Source organism: Myxine glutinosa, chromosome 1 (assembly GCF_964187855.1).
Source record: "Myxine glutinosa chromosome 1, kmMyxGlut1.1, whole genome shotgun sequence".
Taxonomy (NCBI): domain Eukaryota; kingdom Metazoa; phylum Chordata; class Myxini; order Myxiniformes; family Myxinidae; genus Myxine; species Myxine glutinosa.
Genome location: NC_136261.1, coordinates 134082745 through 134101428, shown reverse-complemented (window position 1 = coordinate 134101428; position 18684 = coordinate 134082745). Strand labels below are relative to the sequence as shown.

General features: G+C 51.3%; 1 protein-coding gene across 2 annotated transcripts in view; it reads right to left on the bottom strand.

Annotated features, from left to right (window-relative positions):
* The window catches only part of LOC137428758 (deformed epidermal autoregulatory factor 1 homolog), a 242802-nt gene that overhangs the window by 156500 nt on the left and 67618 nt on the right, over positions 1-18684 (bottom strand). For both annotated transcript variants that reach the window (XM_068118657.2, XM_068118662.2), the window contains exon 3: positions 5005-5134. In XM_068118657.2, coding sequence (XP_067974758.1) covers positions 5005-5134 — 130 coding nt within the window. The remainder of the gene's footprint in view (positions 1-5004; positions 5135-18684) is intronic.

Below are 18684 nucleotides of genomic sequence, written 5' to 3'. Positions count from 1 at the left end.
GAAGACAGAAAGACCACCTACCTGCCTGCGGTGAGAGTGAAAGGCCCTCAGAGATAGCTTCATCGCGGGAGATTCCAATAATTCTGAAAGCTTTGGTTTCAACAGCGTGAAGCCGAGCTAGATGTGAGGCAGGAGCACCGGCCCATAGGGGAGAACAGTATTTTTCGGATGAAAGCTGCGGATAAAAGCCTTGTATGTGGTGAGGAGCTCAGGTGTGCCGAGGAAGGACTTCGCACGACGGAGGATGCCCAGTCGGCGACTGGCTTTGGAGGCCAGCTTGGAAATGTGGTTTTCCCAAGAAAGATCATGGCAGATAGTGAGACCCAAAATCTTGAGCGACAGAACTTCTTGGAGAGGATTGTTGAGAAAGTAGATGGGAGGGTTGTCCAGTCGATCTTTTCGGAGAGACATAGTAAGAGTGTGAGATTTGTCAGGATTGAAAGACATGTTCCACTTGTTTGACCAGTCTGTGATTTTGTCCAGGTCTTCAGAGAGTGAGGAGGCAGCAGACTGCCGATCTGAGGGAAGAGGAATGGAGCGGCAGAGAGTGGAGTCATCAGCAAAGAGATAGAGAGGATTTTCGAGAGTCAGAGAGATCATTGATGAAGACCAGAAAAAGCACGGGGCCCAGAACACTGCCTTGGGGAACTCCAGCCTGAACAGGAAGAGGAGATGAGAGAAACCCATTCAGGGCCACACGTTGACGACTAGAGAGGAAGTCCGCCAGCCATGCGTGGAGATTTCCATGGATACCAAAGGAGGAGAGTGTGGTGAGCAGAGCGGGGTGCCAGACCGTGTCGAAGGCACGTGATATGTCGAGGGAGACAGCTCTAATTTCCTGTTTGGCATTGAGGACCTCCATCCATTGTTGAGACAGCAGAAGCAGCATGTCCAGAGTAGAGTGACCTGGTCTGAAACCAAATTGATGATCAGAGATCAAGCCATTGGAGAAGAGGAAAGATTTCATATCCGAAGCAATGATGGATTCCATGACTTTGCTGATAATTGGGAGAAGGCTGATTGGTCTGTAGTTGCTAGGATCTGTTTTTGCACCTTTTTTGTGCAAAGCGGTGATGTTGGCTGATTTCCAAGCAGATGGCAGTTGACCTTGAGCAAAAGAGAGGGTGAAGAGAACAGAGAGAGGGTGAGATAGAGCAGCAGAGCAGGATTTTAGGACCCGTGGGCTGATGCCGTCGGGTCCAGTTGCAGAATCAGAGTCGAGGGTTGACAGAAACTTTTCCACCTTGTCAGGAGGAAAGGACACGGAGTCCAGGAGCAGCAGGGTACGACTGGGTATGGTGGGTACAGAGAGGGATGGGTTTGGGACACAAGATTTAGAGGCAAACACAGAGTTGAGGCATTCAGCTTTTTCACGTGCGGAGTCAGCTGTGTAGCCGTTTGAGGTAAGGGAGGGGATGGAGGGGGAACAAACACCAGAAACGGATTTGACCAGACGCCACCAGGATTTGGAAGAGGGAGACAGATAAGAGAGTTCGGTCTTGAGAACGGAGAGATATTGTTTCCTGGCTCTCCTGAGGGTGGACACACACTTGTTTCGGGCTTTGTGAAAGGAAATGAGATTTCCTTCCGTTTTCCAGAAGTATCTCTTTATTTTGCACATTAGCCAATTTTTTTTCAACAAAAACAAAAGCTAAATTATGACTGGGATTACGGACAGTAAAATTGCAATTCAGTACTTCGTGTAACCCCCACGAGCATTCAGGAGAGCACGTACACGTCGAGGCATGCTGTTCACGAGATTTGCCAAGGTTTGGACAGGAATCGCTTGCCATGCAGTGACAATAGTCTGCTGCAATTCACGCACAGAGGTAGGCTGCTGGTCCAAGTTGTCGATTTGACGCGTTAATTATGCCCACAAGTTCTCTATCGGATTCATATCCGGGGACATGGCAGGCCACTCCATATGCTCTACACCACGGTCAGCAAGAAAGTGTTGGATCATGCGAGCACGATGAGGCCGTGCATTGTCATCTTGGAAGACAAAGTTTACTTGAAAGGCTGCACGAGCAAATGGAAGCAATGTTTCTTCCAGAATGACCCTGTACTTGAACTGGTTCAGGTTTCCATTCAGAACAAGCAGGTCAGTTTTGCTCCCTACATGAAAAGCAGCCCAAACGGTCACCCCACCACCTCCAGCTTGGACTCTTGGCACTATACAATCTTCGGTGTGGGCTTCATGCACTTGTCTGCGCACTCGGACGTGGCCATCTTGACGATAGACCAGAAATCTAGACTCGTCACTGAAGGTCACATGATTCCAGTGTCCTGGCTGCCATTGACGGTGCTCTCTGGCCCACTGCAATCGGCACTGGCTGTGTTGTCTGGTCAGGCGTGGCTTTCTCAGGGGATGCCTGGCATGATAGCCTGCTTGAACCAGTCGTTGGTAGTTGACTAGCCTTTTGGATACAGGCACATTTGTCAGTTGCTGCCACTCAGCCCTAAGCCGATTAGCTGACTTGGTACGGCCATTGCAGACTAACCGGTGCAGCTGGCGATCATCTCTCCTTGTGGTTCTGCGTGGACGTCCTGGCCTCGGTATTGGAGTAGGGACACCCCTCTGAGCATTTCGTTTCAGGATCTTTGACACCTGACCTTGAGTGATGCCATACTGCCGAGCAATAGCACGCTGTTTCATGCCAGAATTTCGTAAAGCCACCACTCCATGACAAACAGCATTGTCAAGTTGACGGACCATCCCCAGAGGAAGCGGCAATAACTTTTGTAGACGTGCAGCAGTTGTTTTCCACAAATACAGAACGCAACAACCCTTATATACCCGATTGTGAAGCCAATCGTCAAATGTACCTGTCCTTACATTTTGTCATGCCACCTGTGATATAATCTTGTTATTGACTTCTTGCTGCGAAAGACAATCAGTGACATGGTTCTTTCAACAAAGACATCACCGAAGGGTAAAAGAAACTCACCAGATTGATATACTGAGTTCAGAAAGTAAACCCAAGTCAAGAAAAAAAAAATATTCCATATTAAATGCGAAGTCTGTAATAATGATGAATGAAATAATAACGAAGAAATATCTGTCGGCAATTTCCCGTCTGTGGTGATACGTGAATGAAGCTGTGCTCCTCTCTCCACATTATTGTGACGACGTATGAATTAAATATTTCATCGTGACGATTGTCATCAAATGGAAAAGTCCGCCACGAATTTTGTAATATATCTCGCCATTTTCCCGTCTGTTATTTTAGGCGGTGTATGACCGACCGTGCCGCGATTTAAAAAATATATATCTCGGCAATTTCCCGTGTGTGCGTGAATTTTCTCAATTATTGCTGACACCGAGTCTAAAACCATCGATAAAAATGAAATCAGATGGTCAATTAGATTGGAGATAAAGGCGTGAGAGAGACTCAATGGCCTTTATATTACAGGCCTTTGAGAATTCATTTCGTTCCATAAACGGAAAGTTTCATCGGATTTTCTTCCCGTTTTTTTTCAACCGAGTCTAAAACTATGTTAGCGACTGTTAAAGATGAAATGATATATCGAATTTGAGTTGAAATAAACCTGTGAGAGAGAGAGAGAGAAAGACAGCACGGCCTAACTAAACAGGCCTCAAAGCTATTCGAGTTAATAAAATGGTGGATATTCGTTTACATGAAGCCTCTCTAAGAATGGGTGGAGCTACTCTGTAAACGGAGTAAGCCACACCCCCGGACAGACAGACAGACAGACAGAATCGCCGTAGCCTATTATAATATAGATGCCTGCTTGTAATCAAGGATGCCCAGCTTAACATAGAAAGTGGCCGCTTTGTGCAGGCTATCTATCGACGTCGTTCCGACGGCGCATCCGCGCGACCCACACTCTGCCCTCATGTGTGGCCACACCTGCTGTGGTAAAACGGTCTTTACCTTAGATCTTCTCGAATTTCAACCCGAGTGTGGCCGCTGCCGTTGTGTATTCACGCACATAGTCACCCTCTGCCTCACAATCTGTGGTGACAAGACCTATCAAGAACAGACCTGGATCCGGAGTGATCTGGCAGAGGCTTTATGTCGCTAACCCAGGCGAGCGGCTCCATGACTATTTGAGAGCGTTCTACTCGCTTTTTGCTGCGGAACCAACACTATATATTATATTGATGGCTGTGCCGCTTCAAAAGCACTCACAAAAAAAGACATGTTAACCATATTGGCATTCTCAGGCTGCCACTATCACCAGTCTGTATGAGTGCTCACACAAAAGTACAACTCAGTCCTCAAGGAGTTCCGGGAACAGACACAATGAGTTGCATTGTTCCCCTGCAAAGACCATGACTGGTTTGAAGAATGCCTCCATGAGAATGATGTAATTCCAAATCAAGAAGAGATAGCAGGGATGGTAAGTCGGAGGCAGAAGTGTGGAGGAGGATTCAGGTGGGTGTGAATGCATGGAGGAGGGTGGAGGGAGTAATGGCAGAAAGAAAGATATCAAGGAAATTTAAAGGTAAGGTTCTGATGTCATGTTTTATGCTGGCCGAACTTTACAGTCTGGATACAGTGGCACTGACAGAGAGACAACAACAGAAGCTGCAGCTCTGTAAGAACAGCCAGGTCAGGGGGGTTGCGGGAGTGAAGAGGGTGGATAAAAGGAGGATGGATGAACTGAGGGTGGGCTTATATTTTGGGAGCTATCTGTCCATGCATCCATTTGTCCATTCGAAGCCTCAGCTCAAATGACAGTATGCAATGCTTTCATATTTGGCACATATATGCAATAATATCTGGGCATGAGGAACGTCAAACAATTTTGGAATAAAAACCAGAAATCATGGGACACAAAATAATTCACCACCTTGAACTGTTTCCTGGATTGTAATCTTCCCTTCATTAGTACTGTTTCCTGGAGTCACCTGGATTTGAGAATGCACATAGGCATAATATGGCGATCACATGATGAAACTGCCCTTCATTATTACACAGTTTTCCCTTAGATTTGCAATTATTCACCTTCCCGAGCAACAAAGCCGCTGGTACGTACTGCAAGTAAGTGTTTGTATAGGTGGTTTGAGGCCAGCCGTTTCCATCAATGTGCCATCAGTGTGAACCACAATTAGTGTTGCCTTCTGTGTTGGTAGGGTGTCTCCCAGCTGAAGTGCCGTTCGTCCAGCCTTTGGGCAGAGCAGAACACGATAAGAGCCAATAGTGTAGTGGATAGCCATCCAACATTATTGACAAATATTTCTCAAAGACCTGTGATCACAATCTAATTATGAACAAGCATAATTGTTGAGGAGCTGCTATGTAAGAGCGGACAAAAATTCAAAAAATGCAATCATTTTCTCTCCACATCTCGCAACACATAATTGGGTGAAACGAAGAGCCCTGGCCTTTGTGAATTAAGTTATTTTCAGTTGAGATGAAAATTTATGCTTTGATGCAGAAAGTAAGGAGTATGCCACCTTGTGAACACATTTGGAAACAAGAAAGAGCAATCAGAGATTGCAGACCCCCGCCAGGATGTGTTTTCAGTGGTTTTTAAAGCTTTTGTGTTAAAAACAAATATGGCGGCCGAACCTGACCGATGACGTCATCATTCTTCTTTTTCTCCCCCAATTTATCCCAAGATGATGCTCAAGAAATTTCATCTTGATCGGATGAAGTTTTGTACTTGTCGAATTATGACGTCATAATGGAGGCACGCACCTATGACATCATCATTAACATATTTTATTCCACATGGAGAGTTCTTTACAATGAGCCATGTCTCAATTTTTTTCGAATAAGCTCTTTCGGAGATACAGAGGTGCAAAGTTTTTTGTTTTTTCGAAGATGACGGCCGAACGACGTGACCTATGACGTCATAATTATCATTAAAAGATTCCACAGGTGGAGTTGCACCTATGGTGAAAATTTCCTGTCAATCGGACCAATGGTTGCAGAGAAAATCTTATTTATTCAGTGCGGACAGACAGACAAACAGATGAAAAATCACTCATAGAGCAACACTTGGAAAAACAGAACAAAGTAGAATTGGCACTCGGTAGAGCATCATTTTGACCTAAAAAATAATTAGTGATTGAATTCAGTGACCTGATATGCAAATCGTCTTCAAAGTTTAAGTTAATCGGATAAAAATTGAGGATTTTAGAAATTTGAAGTTGTTGTTGACCTTTGGCCTATGTTGCTCTTTTGGCCTATGGTGATCTCAAAAATAGTTGGTGGTTGAATTCAGTTTGCTGATATGTAAATCCCATTCAAGGTTCAAGTGAATCAGATGAAAAGTGAGGATTTTAGAAATTTGAAATTGTTGTTGACCTTTGGCCTATGCTGATCTCAAAAATAGTTGGTAGTTGAATTCAGTAAGCTGATATGTAAATCCTATTCAAATTTCAAGTCAAACCGATGAAAATTGAGGATTTTAGAAATTAAAAAAAAAGTGGTTGACCTTTGGCCTATGTTGACCTTTTGGCCTATGCTGATCTCAAAAATAGTTGGTGGTTGAATTTAGTTAGCCGATATGTAAATCATATTCAAATTTCAACTCAATCGGATTAAAATTGAGGATTTAAAAAATTAGCAAAAAAGTGGTTGACCTTTGGCCTTTGTTGACCTTTTGACCTCAAAAATATATAGGATTTTGTCGGACCACAAACTCTACCATTTGGTGACGTTTCGTGAAGATTGGTTTAAAATTGTGATCTGTAGGCAAGTTTAAGTGAGCAGAAAGACAAACAAACACACAAACACACAAACCGGAGTGATCAACATACTTGCAAAAATTTTTTTTTTTTTTGCCAAGTAACAAACGGACTCGAATGCAATACCCTCTCCTCAGGCGAGGGTAATAATGAGTGGATTAAAATCAGTGGGATGAACGCTTTGGATATAAAGAGCACAGAATTATGAAACAAAATGGCTGAAGACTATCTATATTTATATATATTTACCATATAAAACACACAATGTGTGTGTGTGTTTGTGTGTTTGTCCCCCTTCATAAGGGTAGGTTTTAAAGGCTTTGAGTAGTGTTTTAGGAGGGATTTGACTGGGGCTTTTAAGGGGCAATCTTTGAACACAACTGTGTGTCCACCGGTTAAAATAAATAAAAGACCCAAAATACCCCGAGGACCCAAAATACCCTGTAGACTGTTAAAGACACAAATAGTCAGGTTCACTATGTTAACAAATATAATTTCGTTCAAAAATTTGGGAGATTAGCAAAACTATACATTTTTCGAATATTCAGAGCATGAGGAATCCAAAAATTAATGTTGGCATTTGCGTAGACACCTTTGCGAAAATGACACTCAGGACAGTGATGAAGATAGTCAGGTTCACCATGTTAACAAATATAATTTCGTTCAAAAATTTGGGAGATTAGCAAACCTCTACATTTTTGGAATATTCAGAGCATGAGGAATCCAAAAATTAATGTTGGCATTTGCATAGACACCTTTGCGAAAATGACACTCAGGACAGTGATGATGACACTCAGGACAGGACAGTGAATATGTATATATATATATATATATACATATTTATATATATATACATATTGTCCTGCGATTGCCCCTTGGTTAAGACCAGGGGCTCGCGGATGGAATATCGAGCTTAATGAGGCGTTTATGCAATCCATTTGATGGCGGTTCGATACACGAGAAGTGAGGGGGGGGGGTTCGGGGGAGAATGCCGGCTTACCTGACGGTCCGACGGTGTCTTCACCCTTGGAAAAGAACTCACAAACGAAAACGGGATTGAAGTTGGTTGGGAAAATAATACAAGGGTAAAGCGCGGCGTTACGCGCGCTGCTTGTGAGCAAGGAGGAAGCGGACAAGCGGTAACATATAAACGTCTTTATTGTAAGACTACACTGTAACACTGAACTTCTCCGGGCTGGTCGCCCGGGGTATATCATGAGGCCACGCCTACCCCTCGGGCGTGGCCACCGCCCACTTGGTGCGTGGAATGATGTCACCACGCCAGTGGGCTTTTGTGTCCGCCACACGCGCCCCCCCAGAATTCCCGCGCACCTGGAGGGCCAGTTTGCGGGGCAGACGAATGACCCGGCCGAAGCGCCCCCTGGCGATCGGCGGCGTCCGGGGTGCAGGGATACCAGGTGGGATGCCCCTGGCTGCCCCTGGGATGGGTGCAGGACCGGGGGGCGCCGTGGCGGCGGGGCTGGGCGGTGCCGGGGGTCCGCCCGCAGGAGGGCGGCCCCGACGTGGGGGTCGGGCCACTGGCGGTGGATGGTCCACATCGAGGTGGGCCGGCTTGAGGCGGTCTACCAAAACGCGGTCAGGAGTACCGCCGATGTCCAGGGTGAAGTGCTTCGCCCCGGTCTCCAGCATGCGGAAAGGCCCGTCGTACGGGGGCCGCAGTGGTGTCCGATGGGCATCGTGGCGGACGAAGACGTACTCCGCCGTGCGAAGCTCCGGGGTGACGTGCGTCGGTGGGTGCCCGTGGCATGCCGTTGGCACCGGGGCGAACCTCTGGGCGGTCTCTTGCAGAGCGGAGCGCTGCTGTGCCGCGGACCATGGTGCCGTGGAGTCGGGGAGGAACTCGCCCGGCACCCGCAGCGGTTGCCCGAAGACCAATTCCGCCGCGGATGCGCGCAGGTCCTCCTTGGGCGCCGTCCGGAGGCCCAGCAGGACCCAGGGGAGCCTGTCGACCCAGCCGCCGTCGCGGAGGGTGGCCCTGAGCGCGGCCTTCAATGAGCGGTGAAATCGCTCACACAGGCCGTTAGCCTGGGGGTGGTAGGCCGTGGTTCGGTGCAGCCGGACCCCGAGCCCCTGCGCAACCGCCCCCCAGAGCTCCGAGGTGAACTGGGGGCCGCGGTCGGATGAGATGTCTGAGGGGGCGCCGAACCGGGCGACCCAGGTGGCGATGAAAGCCTGCGCGACATCGGCCGCCGTTGTCGACGCCAAGGGCACGGCCTCCGGCCACCGGGTGGTGCGGTCCACCATGGTGAGGACGTAGGTGAAACCCCGCGAGGGGGGCAGAGGTCCCACCAGGTCCACGTGGACGTGGTCAAACCGGCGTTCCGGCACCGTGAACGGGGCCAACGGGGCCTGGGTGTGCCGGTGCACCTTGGCGCGCTGGCACGCGAGGCACGTCCTGGCCCAGCCGCGGACGGCCTTCCGGAGGCCATGCCAGACGAACTTGTCGGCGATCAGCCTTTGGGAGGCCCTCGCGCCCGGGTGGGACAGGCCGTGGATGGCGTCAAACACCTGGCGCTGCCAGCCCGCGGGCACAATGGGGCGGGGACGCCCGAGGGAGACGTCGCACAAGAGGGCCGCGCCCGCGCCGTCGAACGGCACCTCGGTGACGCGGAGGCCCGTGACGGCGGTCCGCAAGGCCTGGACGTCGGGGTCAGCGGCCTGGTCCGCTGCCATCCGGGCATAGTCGATGCCGAGGTGGACTGCGTGGGCGACGGCCCGGGAAAGGCAATCCGCCACCGGGTTGTCCTTCCCCGCGACGTGCTGGATGTCCGTCGTGTACTCGGACACGGCCGAGAGGTGACGCTGCTGCCGGGCCGACCACGGCTCGGTGACCTTGCCCATCGCGAAGATCAGCGGCTTGTGGTCGACGAAGGCAGTGAACGCCCGGCCCTCGAGCAGATGGCGGAAGTGCCTGACCGCCAAGTGAAGTCCGAGCAACTCGCGGTCGAAGGTACTGTAACGGCGTTCGGGCGGGCGAAGCTGCCGGCTAAAGAACGCCAGCGGTTGCCAAGCTCCACGCACCCATTGCTCGTGCACCGCGCCCACCGCGTAGTCCGAGGCATCGGTGGTGAGGGCGATCGGTGCATCGGGCGCCGGGTGCGCGAGCATGGTGGCGTTAGCCAAGGCGAGCTTCGCGCCCGTGAACGCCGTGTCCATCTGCTCGGTCCAGGTAACGTCGCCTTTGCCCGGCTTACCTCGGAAAGCTTCGTGCAGGGGGCGCAGGAGCTGGGCGATACGGGGCAGGAACCGATGGTAAAAGTTCACCATGCCCAGGAACTCCTGCAGCCCTCTGATCGTGCGGGGCGCGGAAACCCCTTCACCGCCTCCACCTTGGCCGGCAGGGGGACGGCTCCGTGCCTGGTGACACGGTGCCCCAGAAAATCGATTGTGGCGGCACCGAACCGGCACTTTGCGGGGTTCACAATCAGGCCATGCTGGCCCAGGCGTTCGAAGAGCGTGCGGAGGTGGCGTAGGTGCTCTTCGCGGGACGCGCTGGCGACGAGGATATCGTTCAGGTAGACGTAGACAAAATCCAAGTCGCGCAGGACGCTGTCCATCAGTCGCTGGAACGCCTGAGCCGCATTCTTCAGACCGAAGGGCATGCGCAGGAACTCGAAGAGTCCGAATGGCGTGATGACCGCCGTCTTCGGGACGTCCTCCGGCCTGACGGGGACCTGATGGTAGCCGCGTATGAGGTCCACCTTCGAGAAGAAGGACCTGCCCGCCAAACGGGCGGAAAAGTCCTGAATGTGGGGGACGGGGTAGCGGTCGGGAGTCGTGGCGTCATTGAGACGGCGATAGTCCCCGCACGGTCGCCATCCCCCGCCGGGCTTCGGCACGATGTGCAGCGGCGACGCCCAAGCGCTCTCTGAGCGCCGAACGATGCCGAGTCGCTCCAGGGTAGCGAACTCCGCTTTTGCCACCGCCAGCTTCGTCGGCTCGAGGCGGCGTGCCCGGGCGTAGACCGGTGGCCCGACGGTGGGGATGTGATGGGCCACCCCGTGCTTGACGGCCCCCGCCGAGAAGGTGGGCCGCGTGAGGGCCGGGAAGCCGGCGAGGAGGCGGGTGAATGCGTCCGCTGCCGGAAGCGTACAGACCAACGTGGCCGGAACCGAATCGTTCGGCAAGCCGCTTGGCAAGCCGCTCGTTGAGCTGGGCAACGCACATGCGAGCGAGCTGAACGTCTCGGCCTGGACAAGCCGTCTGCGCTTGACGTCGACCAGGAGCCCATTAGCGCACAGGAAGTCCGCGCCAAGCAGTGCCATGGGCACGTCGGCGGTGACGAACGTCCATCGGAAAACCTGCCCTCCAAACCGCAGAGAGAGGCAGCGTTTTCCGTACGTACGGATGGGCGTCCCGTTCGCGGCAAGCAGCGCGGGGCCCCCACCCGCGGCGTGCTTGTCTGACGTGCCGGCGGGAATGACACTCACCTGTGCTCCCGTGTCGCACAGGTAACGGCGCCCGGAGAAGGTGTCCGTTATGAACAGCAGGCTGCTCGAACGGCCGGCACTCATCGCCACAATTGAGCGCCGGCCCGGGCGTTTCCCGACCCGTTGAAGGAGCACGGCGGATGACACCGCCGAGCTTCGTGGCCGAACTTGGCGTGGAACCAGCACCAGGTGGTGGAGCTGGAGGAGCGCGGCTGGCTCCGCCAGGCCGGTGGAGTCGACGGGTTTCCCCGCGGTGGCGGTTTTCGCCGCGGCGGTGGGCGGGGCGTGGCGGCGTTCACGAGGTGCGTATCAGCATGCTGCTGAAACTCAGCGTGCTGTAGAAGATGATGCTGTGGAACAGCAGCGTCGAAGGCCGTGACGGCCACGCCAACGCTCGCCCGCGTGTCCGAAGCGGCGAAGTACTTGTCCGCCTCGGCCGCCAATGCTCGGGGTTCCGTTAGCCCGGTCCCGGCCAACGCGAGGCGAACCTGCGCTGGAAGTTGGCGACGGAAAAGCGCCCGGAATAGCGAACCGGGGGCTTCGTCGCCCAACAGTGACAGCATATGGTCCATTCGGACCGACGGGCACGTCTCACCGAGCTCGGGGAGATCCAGGAGGCGGTCGGCCCGTGCGTCGTCCGTGAGGCTGAACGTGGCTAGGAGTAGCCGCTTGAGTGCCTCGTACTTGTGGCCGTCCGGTGGGTGGCGAAGGACGGACACAACTCGAGCGGCCGTGCCGGGCCCGAGGGAGGCGACGACATGGCAGTAGCGCAGGTCGTCGTTGGTGAGGCGCCGAAGCTGAAATTGGGCTTCGGCTTGAACGAACCAGACCTCGGCCTGGGCCTCCCAAAATTCGGGAAGTTTAATCGCCATTGACTTGTCGTTGGCCATTGCAATGGCGTCGCGTGTGGAAGGATCGCTACGGCAGATCCAACGTCGAGGGTCACCAGTAAAGCGCGGCGTTACGCGCGCTGCTTGTGAGCAAGGAGGAAGCGGACAAGCGGTAACATATAAACGTCTTTATTGTAAGACTACACTGTAACACTGAACTTCTCCGGGCTGGTCGCCCGGGGTATATCATGAGGCCACGCCTACCCCTCGGGCGTGGCCACCGCCCACTTGGTGCGTGGAATGATGTCACCACGCCAGTGGGCTTTTGTGTCCGCCACAAGGGTTTATTTAATAAATATCGGGACAGGAAAAGAATGCGCCGGTAATAACTAAACCCCCTAATGAGCACTCTTACATACACACTTTGAATACAAACAAATGGGATTGAAGCAAATAAAATGTTGTGTTCGTTCGTGGGGACTTAGCTCTGTCCGTGGTGAGTCAGGACTCGTCAGCCTCGAGCGCCGTCGTCCAACGTGGCTCCGTGCTTGGCGGGAAGTAGGCCTCAATGCCCCAGTTCACACGCTGCTAGGCCTATGTCTGCCAGTGCGTGGCAGGCCTCGCGTCCCCGAGCGAGTGGGCGTGCAACCCGCCTCCACAGCCATGCAACATCCTCTTTGGGTTTGGCACGGCCCTCCGATGCACCCAACGTTCGTGGCGAGCGAGTCACAGATGAAGGGACCAAACGAGCAGGGCGAGGGTGGAAGGAAGGTCTGGGAAGGCAGAAGCCAAAGCGAGAAGAAAGGTCGAGACGGAGGTCCGGCCAGGATGGATCCAGGAACGAGAAGGGAAAATATTGGTGCACACACACGTTCACAACCAAAGTCCAGGCCGAAGTGACAAAATGTCCGCCGCTCCTAACCTTCCCGAACCCTCCGATCTCCTCCGTCCCCCCCTCACCCCCCCCCCCCCACCCGCCATTGGTAGAGCGCTTGGCGCCCTGCTGTAAGGGGGGGATTTAATTAATGTGTGCACTAAGGGCCCATCTAAGTGTCTATAAGAGTGCGTTGCCATAAAGGACACAGGTATGATCACCAGGTCTAACACACAGGGATCTTATCTTAGTCCCGACAACTATTTAATATGCCCCGCCCCCTTGTGGCGGGGACAAAGATACGCACTTATTCCGACAAACCGCCTAAACATAGGACTTCTACCCATCCCAACTCTCTCTTCCTCATATGTGGTGATTTCAATTGTCACCATGCCAGTTGGCTGGGTGTGGGTACCTCTCTCCATGGCTCCTCAGCAAAGGACTTCTGCGACTCACTGGGACTGACACAATCTGTCAATTTCCCGACCCGGATCTCAGTCAACGGAGCATCTTCTCTTCTGGACTTGGTTATGACAAACTTCCCTGAAAATGTCTGCTGCTCTTCTTCTGCTCCAATCGGCTCATCTGATCATGTGCTTGTTAAAGTGGACATCTCGCGAGATCTTGGAGACGGTGGCAGGGGTTTTTCGACGGTCCACACGGTCTCCACGTTTTTCAAAGTTAAGTCTGTTCACAATTGTATTTTGTCGAAACTGTATTTATCGTTCGGTGTATGAACTTATAGTGTCCCCCTTGGAAGTTTCTCGGTGTTTATCTTTCATAAATTAATCGTTTGTTTGCCGCGTCGCGAGCAAGGCCTTGCAGCCTCAGGCTTCCCCCGGCGAAGGTTGTTCCTTCCTTCGCTGTTTTGCTAGCTTTTTTGATTTCCCCTTCTCCACCAAGCTTCACCAAACATCTCCTATTTGTCTAACGTTGTAACCCCCACACCCCCCCCCCCCCAAAAACAAACAAAAAAACAAACAAAAAAAACTTTTATTTCCCTTTCTCCTCGTGTGCTTTTGCCTCTGCCCACGTGCGCTGTCTCGCCCCGCCCCCATTTTCCCCTTGCCTTCCACCTTTTGCCCTGTTCAAGTGACTCGTGGTCGTCACTCTAGGCTTCCTCTCCCCATTGGTATTTTTGTGAATATAAGATTGTTCTTCACAGTTCTGTTTAAATATGTTTCAACTATCCCCTTCAGTGTTTTATTCAGTGGTTTATTACAACACGCTGTTTTTCTTCTTATTTAAAAGGCTCCTTTCAATTTCCTCTACAACTCATTCCATTTCAAAAAAATATTCAATCTCTTATGATTCCAAATCACTCCATGCTCTAAATTCTCATTCATTCCATCCCTCCTCCATCGTTCTTAAACGAATCGCTAACTTGAAAATCACAACAAACCCAATTTGTTATATATGTTCATCTTTCATTAATCATCCACTTTCTAAACTCCCCCCTTGCCCCTCCCCTTCAAATCTCCCCCGCCAACTATCCCTCCCAAATTCTCCCTCCTCCCACCTCCTTCTCAAAGCTGCCTCCTCCCCACTTCGTCTCCCTTCTATGTCATACCTCCACCTCCCCCAACCTTCTACTTTCCTCTGCCCCCCCCTCAAACAAACTCTCACTGTGCCTCATTCCATCACCATCAAACCTTTCGTCCTCCTCATCCTTCCCTTTCTTGTAACTCTTCTGTAATCTCTGACACACTATCAACTGCTCTTCCTACATCCCCCTCTCACCCTTCATCTGACCCTACCCCTCCCCTCCCCTGTCCTGCACCCGATGCTCCCCCTCTCTCCTCACTAACGGTATGGACCTCAAACATCCGGGGCCTTCGCTCAAACCTGATTGATCTCTCCATTCAGGTTGCTTCTGAAAATCCAGACTTGATCTGCTTAACAGAAACTTTCCTCCTTCAAGATGTCTCTGATTCCTTAATATCTCTTCCTGGTTACTCCCTCCTCCGGTACGATAGACCTGAGCCTCATCCTGGTGGTGGGGTGGCTATCTTTATCAAAAACTCTCTTCCTCACTCTCCCTGCACTGCCCTCTCTCCACCCCACCCACAGGAGTACCTCTGGCTATGGCTTCCTCTCCGCTCCCACCTTTTGTTCATATGTGTTCTGTACCGTCCTCCAAACAGTGATGACTCCATTTACATTTCTCTGTCGGACAACATGGACCAACTTCTATCAACTCATCCAAACTCTCTCTTCCTCATATGTGGTGACTTCAACTGTCATCATGCCAGCTGGCTGGGTGTGGGTTCATCTCTCACCAGCCATGGCACCTCAGCAAAGGACTTCTGCGACTCATTGGGACTGACACAATCTGTCAATTTCCCGACCCGGATCTCAGTCAATGGAGTATCTTCTCTTCTGGACTTGGTTATGACTAACTTCCCTGCAAATGTCTGCTGCTCTTCTTCTGCTCCAATCGGTTCTTCTGATCATGTGCTTGTTAAAGTGGACATCTCACTGGCCATTCTCAGAGAGCCTCCTCAGCACCGACGAGTCTGGCATTTCACTCAGGCCAACTGGCACGGTCTGCAAGCAGCCATCAATCAACTGGACTGGTCTCCCATCTCTAATGCCTCTGACATCAATTCTTCCTGGGAATTCTTCCAAAGCAAACTGCTCTCTCTCATGCACAGATTTATCCCATCTCGTCTTCAGTTGTCTTATCCTTCCTCCCGTCCATGGTACACTGAATCTTGTGGTGAGGCAGTTGCCCTGAAACAACTTGCCTTTGCGTCTTGGAAGGCAAATCCAACTGAAGGCAATCTCAGTTCCTTCCACCAAGCTCGAAACAAGTGTGTTTCTACCATCAGGAGTGCCAGGAAGCACTATCTCTCCACACTCAAGATTGAACTCTCAAACCTGTCCCCTTCCTCCAAATCCTGGTGGCGTCTGGTCAAATCCGTTTCTGGTGTTTGTTCCCCCTCCATCCCCTCCCTTACCTCAAATGGCTACACAGTTGACACCGCACGTGACAAAGCCGAATGCCTCAACTCTGTGTTTGCCTCAAAATCTTGTGTCCCAAACCCATCTCTCTCTGTTCCCACCTTTCCCAGTCGAACCCAACTGCTCCTGGACTCTGTGTCCTTCTCTCCTGACAAGGTGGAGAAGTTTTTATCAAACCTCGACTCTGATTCTGCAACTGGACCAGATGGCATCAGCCCTCGGGTCCTAAAATCCTGCTCTGCCACTCTATCTCACCTTCTCTCTGTTCTTTTCACCCTCTCTTTTGCTCAAGGTCATCTGCCAGCATCTTGGAAATCAGCAAACATTACCGCTTTACACAAAAAGGTGCAAAAACAGATCCTTGCAACTACAGACCAATCAGCCTGCTCCCAATTATCAGTAAAGTCATGGAATCCATCATTGCTTCAGATATCAAATCCTTCCTCTTCTCCAACGGCTTGATCTCTGATCATCAATTTGGATTCAGACCAGGTCATTCTACTCTGGACATGTTGCTTCTGCTGTCTCAACAATGGATGGAGGTCCTCAATGCCAAACAGGAAATCAGAGCTGTCTCACTTGACATATCACGTGCCTTCGAAACGGTCTGGCACCCAGCTCTGCTCACCAAACTCACCTCCTATGGTATTCAGGGAAATCTCCACTCATGGCTTGCGGATTTCCTCTCTGGTCGTAGGCAACGTGTGGCCCTGAATGGATTTCTCTCATCTTCCCTGCCTGTTCTGGCTGGAGTTCCCCATGGTAGTGTTCTGGGCCCTGTGCTATTTCTGGTCTTCATCAATGATCTCTCCGACTCTCTGGAAAATCCTCTCTATCTCTTTGCTGATGACTCCACTATCTGCCGCTCCATTCCTCATCCCTCAGATCGGCAGTCTCCAGCCTCCTCACTCTCTGCAGACCTGGACAAAATCACAGACTGGTCAAACAAGTGGAACATGTCTTTCAATCCTGACAAATCTCACACTCTTACAATGTCTCTCCGAAAGGACCGACTGGACAACCCTCCCATCTACTTTCTTAACAATCCTCTCCAAGAAGTTCTGTCGCTCAAGCTTTTGGGTCTCACTATCTGCCATGATCTTTCTTGGGAAAACCACATTTCCAAGCTGGCCTCCAAAGCCAGTCGCCGACTGGGCATCCTCCGTCGTGCGAAGTCCTTCCTTGGCACACCTGAGCTCCTCACCACATACAAGGCTTTCATCCGCAGCTCAATGGAATACTGTTCCCCCCTCTGGGCTGGTGCTCCTGCCTCACACCTTGCTCGGCTTCACGCTGTTGAGGCCAAAGCTTTCAGAATCATTGGAATCTCCTGCGATGTAGTCAACTCCGAGGGCCTTTCACTCACTCACCGCAGGCAGGTTGGTGGTCTTTCTGTCTTCTACCGACTCCTCTCCGGCCTTGCTCCCCCAGCTCTCTCTGTGCTCTGTCCCCCCAATATTCCTTCAGGTCGCACAAGATCTGCCTGCAACCCTCTTATGGTTAAACTGCCAAAGTCTAGGCTCTCTGCTCACCTTCACTCTTTCATTCCCCTTTTCTCCCGCCTCTGGAACAAACTCCCCCACTCCCTTCAATCCCACTCCTCCCTCCAGGTCTTTAAAACAGCTGTTCACCACCATCTCTTATCTTCCCCCATCGAAAACCTTGATCTTTTCTACCCCCGGTAATTCACCCCAGAGTCCTTGCAGTGTTCATGTTTTATTCCCCTCCCACCTCCCCCCAAGTACTCCCGATGTCCCTGCTCTCAAATGTTGTGTTTGTGTCCTTCCCCCTCTCTCCCCATCGTGTCTGCCGCTCCCCTTGTTTTTTGTGTTTTGTGTGTCGGTTTGTCTTTTTGTGTGATTAATGTTAGCTCTTTCACGAGCCTCGATCTTGTATACAAAAAAAAAAAAAAAAAAAAATCTCTCTGACCATTCTCAGAGAGCCTCCTCAGCGTCGACGAGTCTGGCATTTCACTCAGGCCAACTGGCACGGTCTTCAAGCAGCCATCAATCATCTGGACTGGTCTCCCATCTCTACTGCCTCTGACAACAACTCATCCTGGGAATTCTTCCAAAGTAAATTGCCCTCTCTCATGCAAAGATTTATCCCATCTCGTCTTCAGTTGTCATACCCTTCCTCCCATCCATGGTACACGGAATATTGTGGTGAGGCTGTTGCCCAGAAACAACTTGCCTTCGTCTCCTGGAAAGCAAATCCAATGGAAGGAAGTCTCATTTCCTTTCACAAAGCCCGAAACAAGTGTGTGTCCACCCTCAGGAGAGCCAGGAAACAATATCTCTCCGTTCTCAAGACCGAACTCTCTTATCTGTCTCCCTCTTCCAAATCATGGTGGCATCTGGTCAAATCTGTTTCTGGTGTTTGTTCCCCCTCCTTCCCCTCCCTCACCTCAAACGGCTACACGGCTGACTCCGCACGTGAAAAAGCTGAATGACTCAACTCTGTGTTTGCCTCTAAATCTTGTGCCCCAAACCCATCCCTCTCTGTACCCACCGTACCCAGTCATACCCAGCTGCTCCTGGACTCTGTGTCCTTTCCTCCTGACAAGGTGGAAAAGTTTCTGTCAACCCTCGACTGATTCTGCAACTGGACCTAACGGCATCAGCCCACGGGTCCTAAAATCCTGTTCTTCCGCTCTTTCACTCCCTCTCTCTGTTCTCTTCACCCTCTCTTTTGCTCAAGGTCATCTGCCATCTGCTTGGAAATCAGCCAACATCACCGCTTTGCACAAAAAAGGAGCAAAAACAGATCCTAGCCACTACAGACCAATCAGCCTTCTCCCAATTATCAGCAAAGTCATTTAATCCATCATTGCTTCGGATATGAAATCTTTCCTCTTCTTCAATGGCTTGATCTCTGATCATCAATTTGGTTTGAGACCTG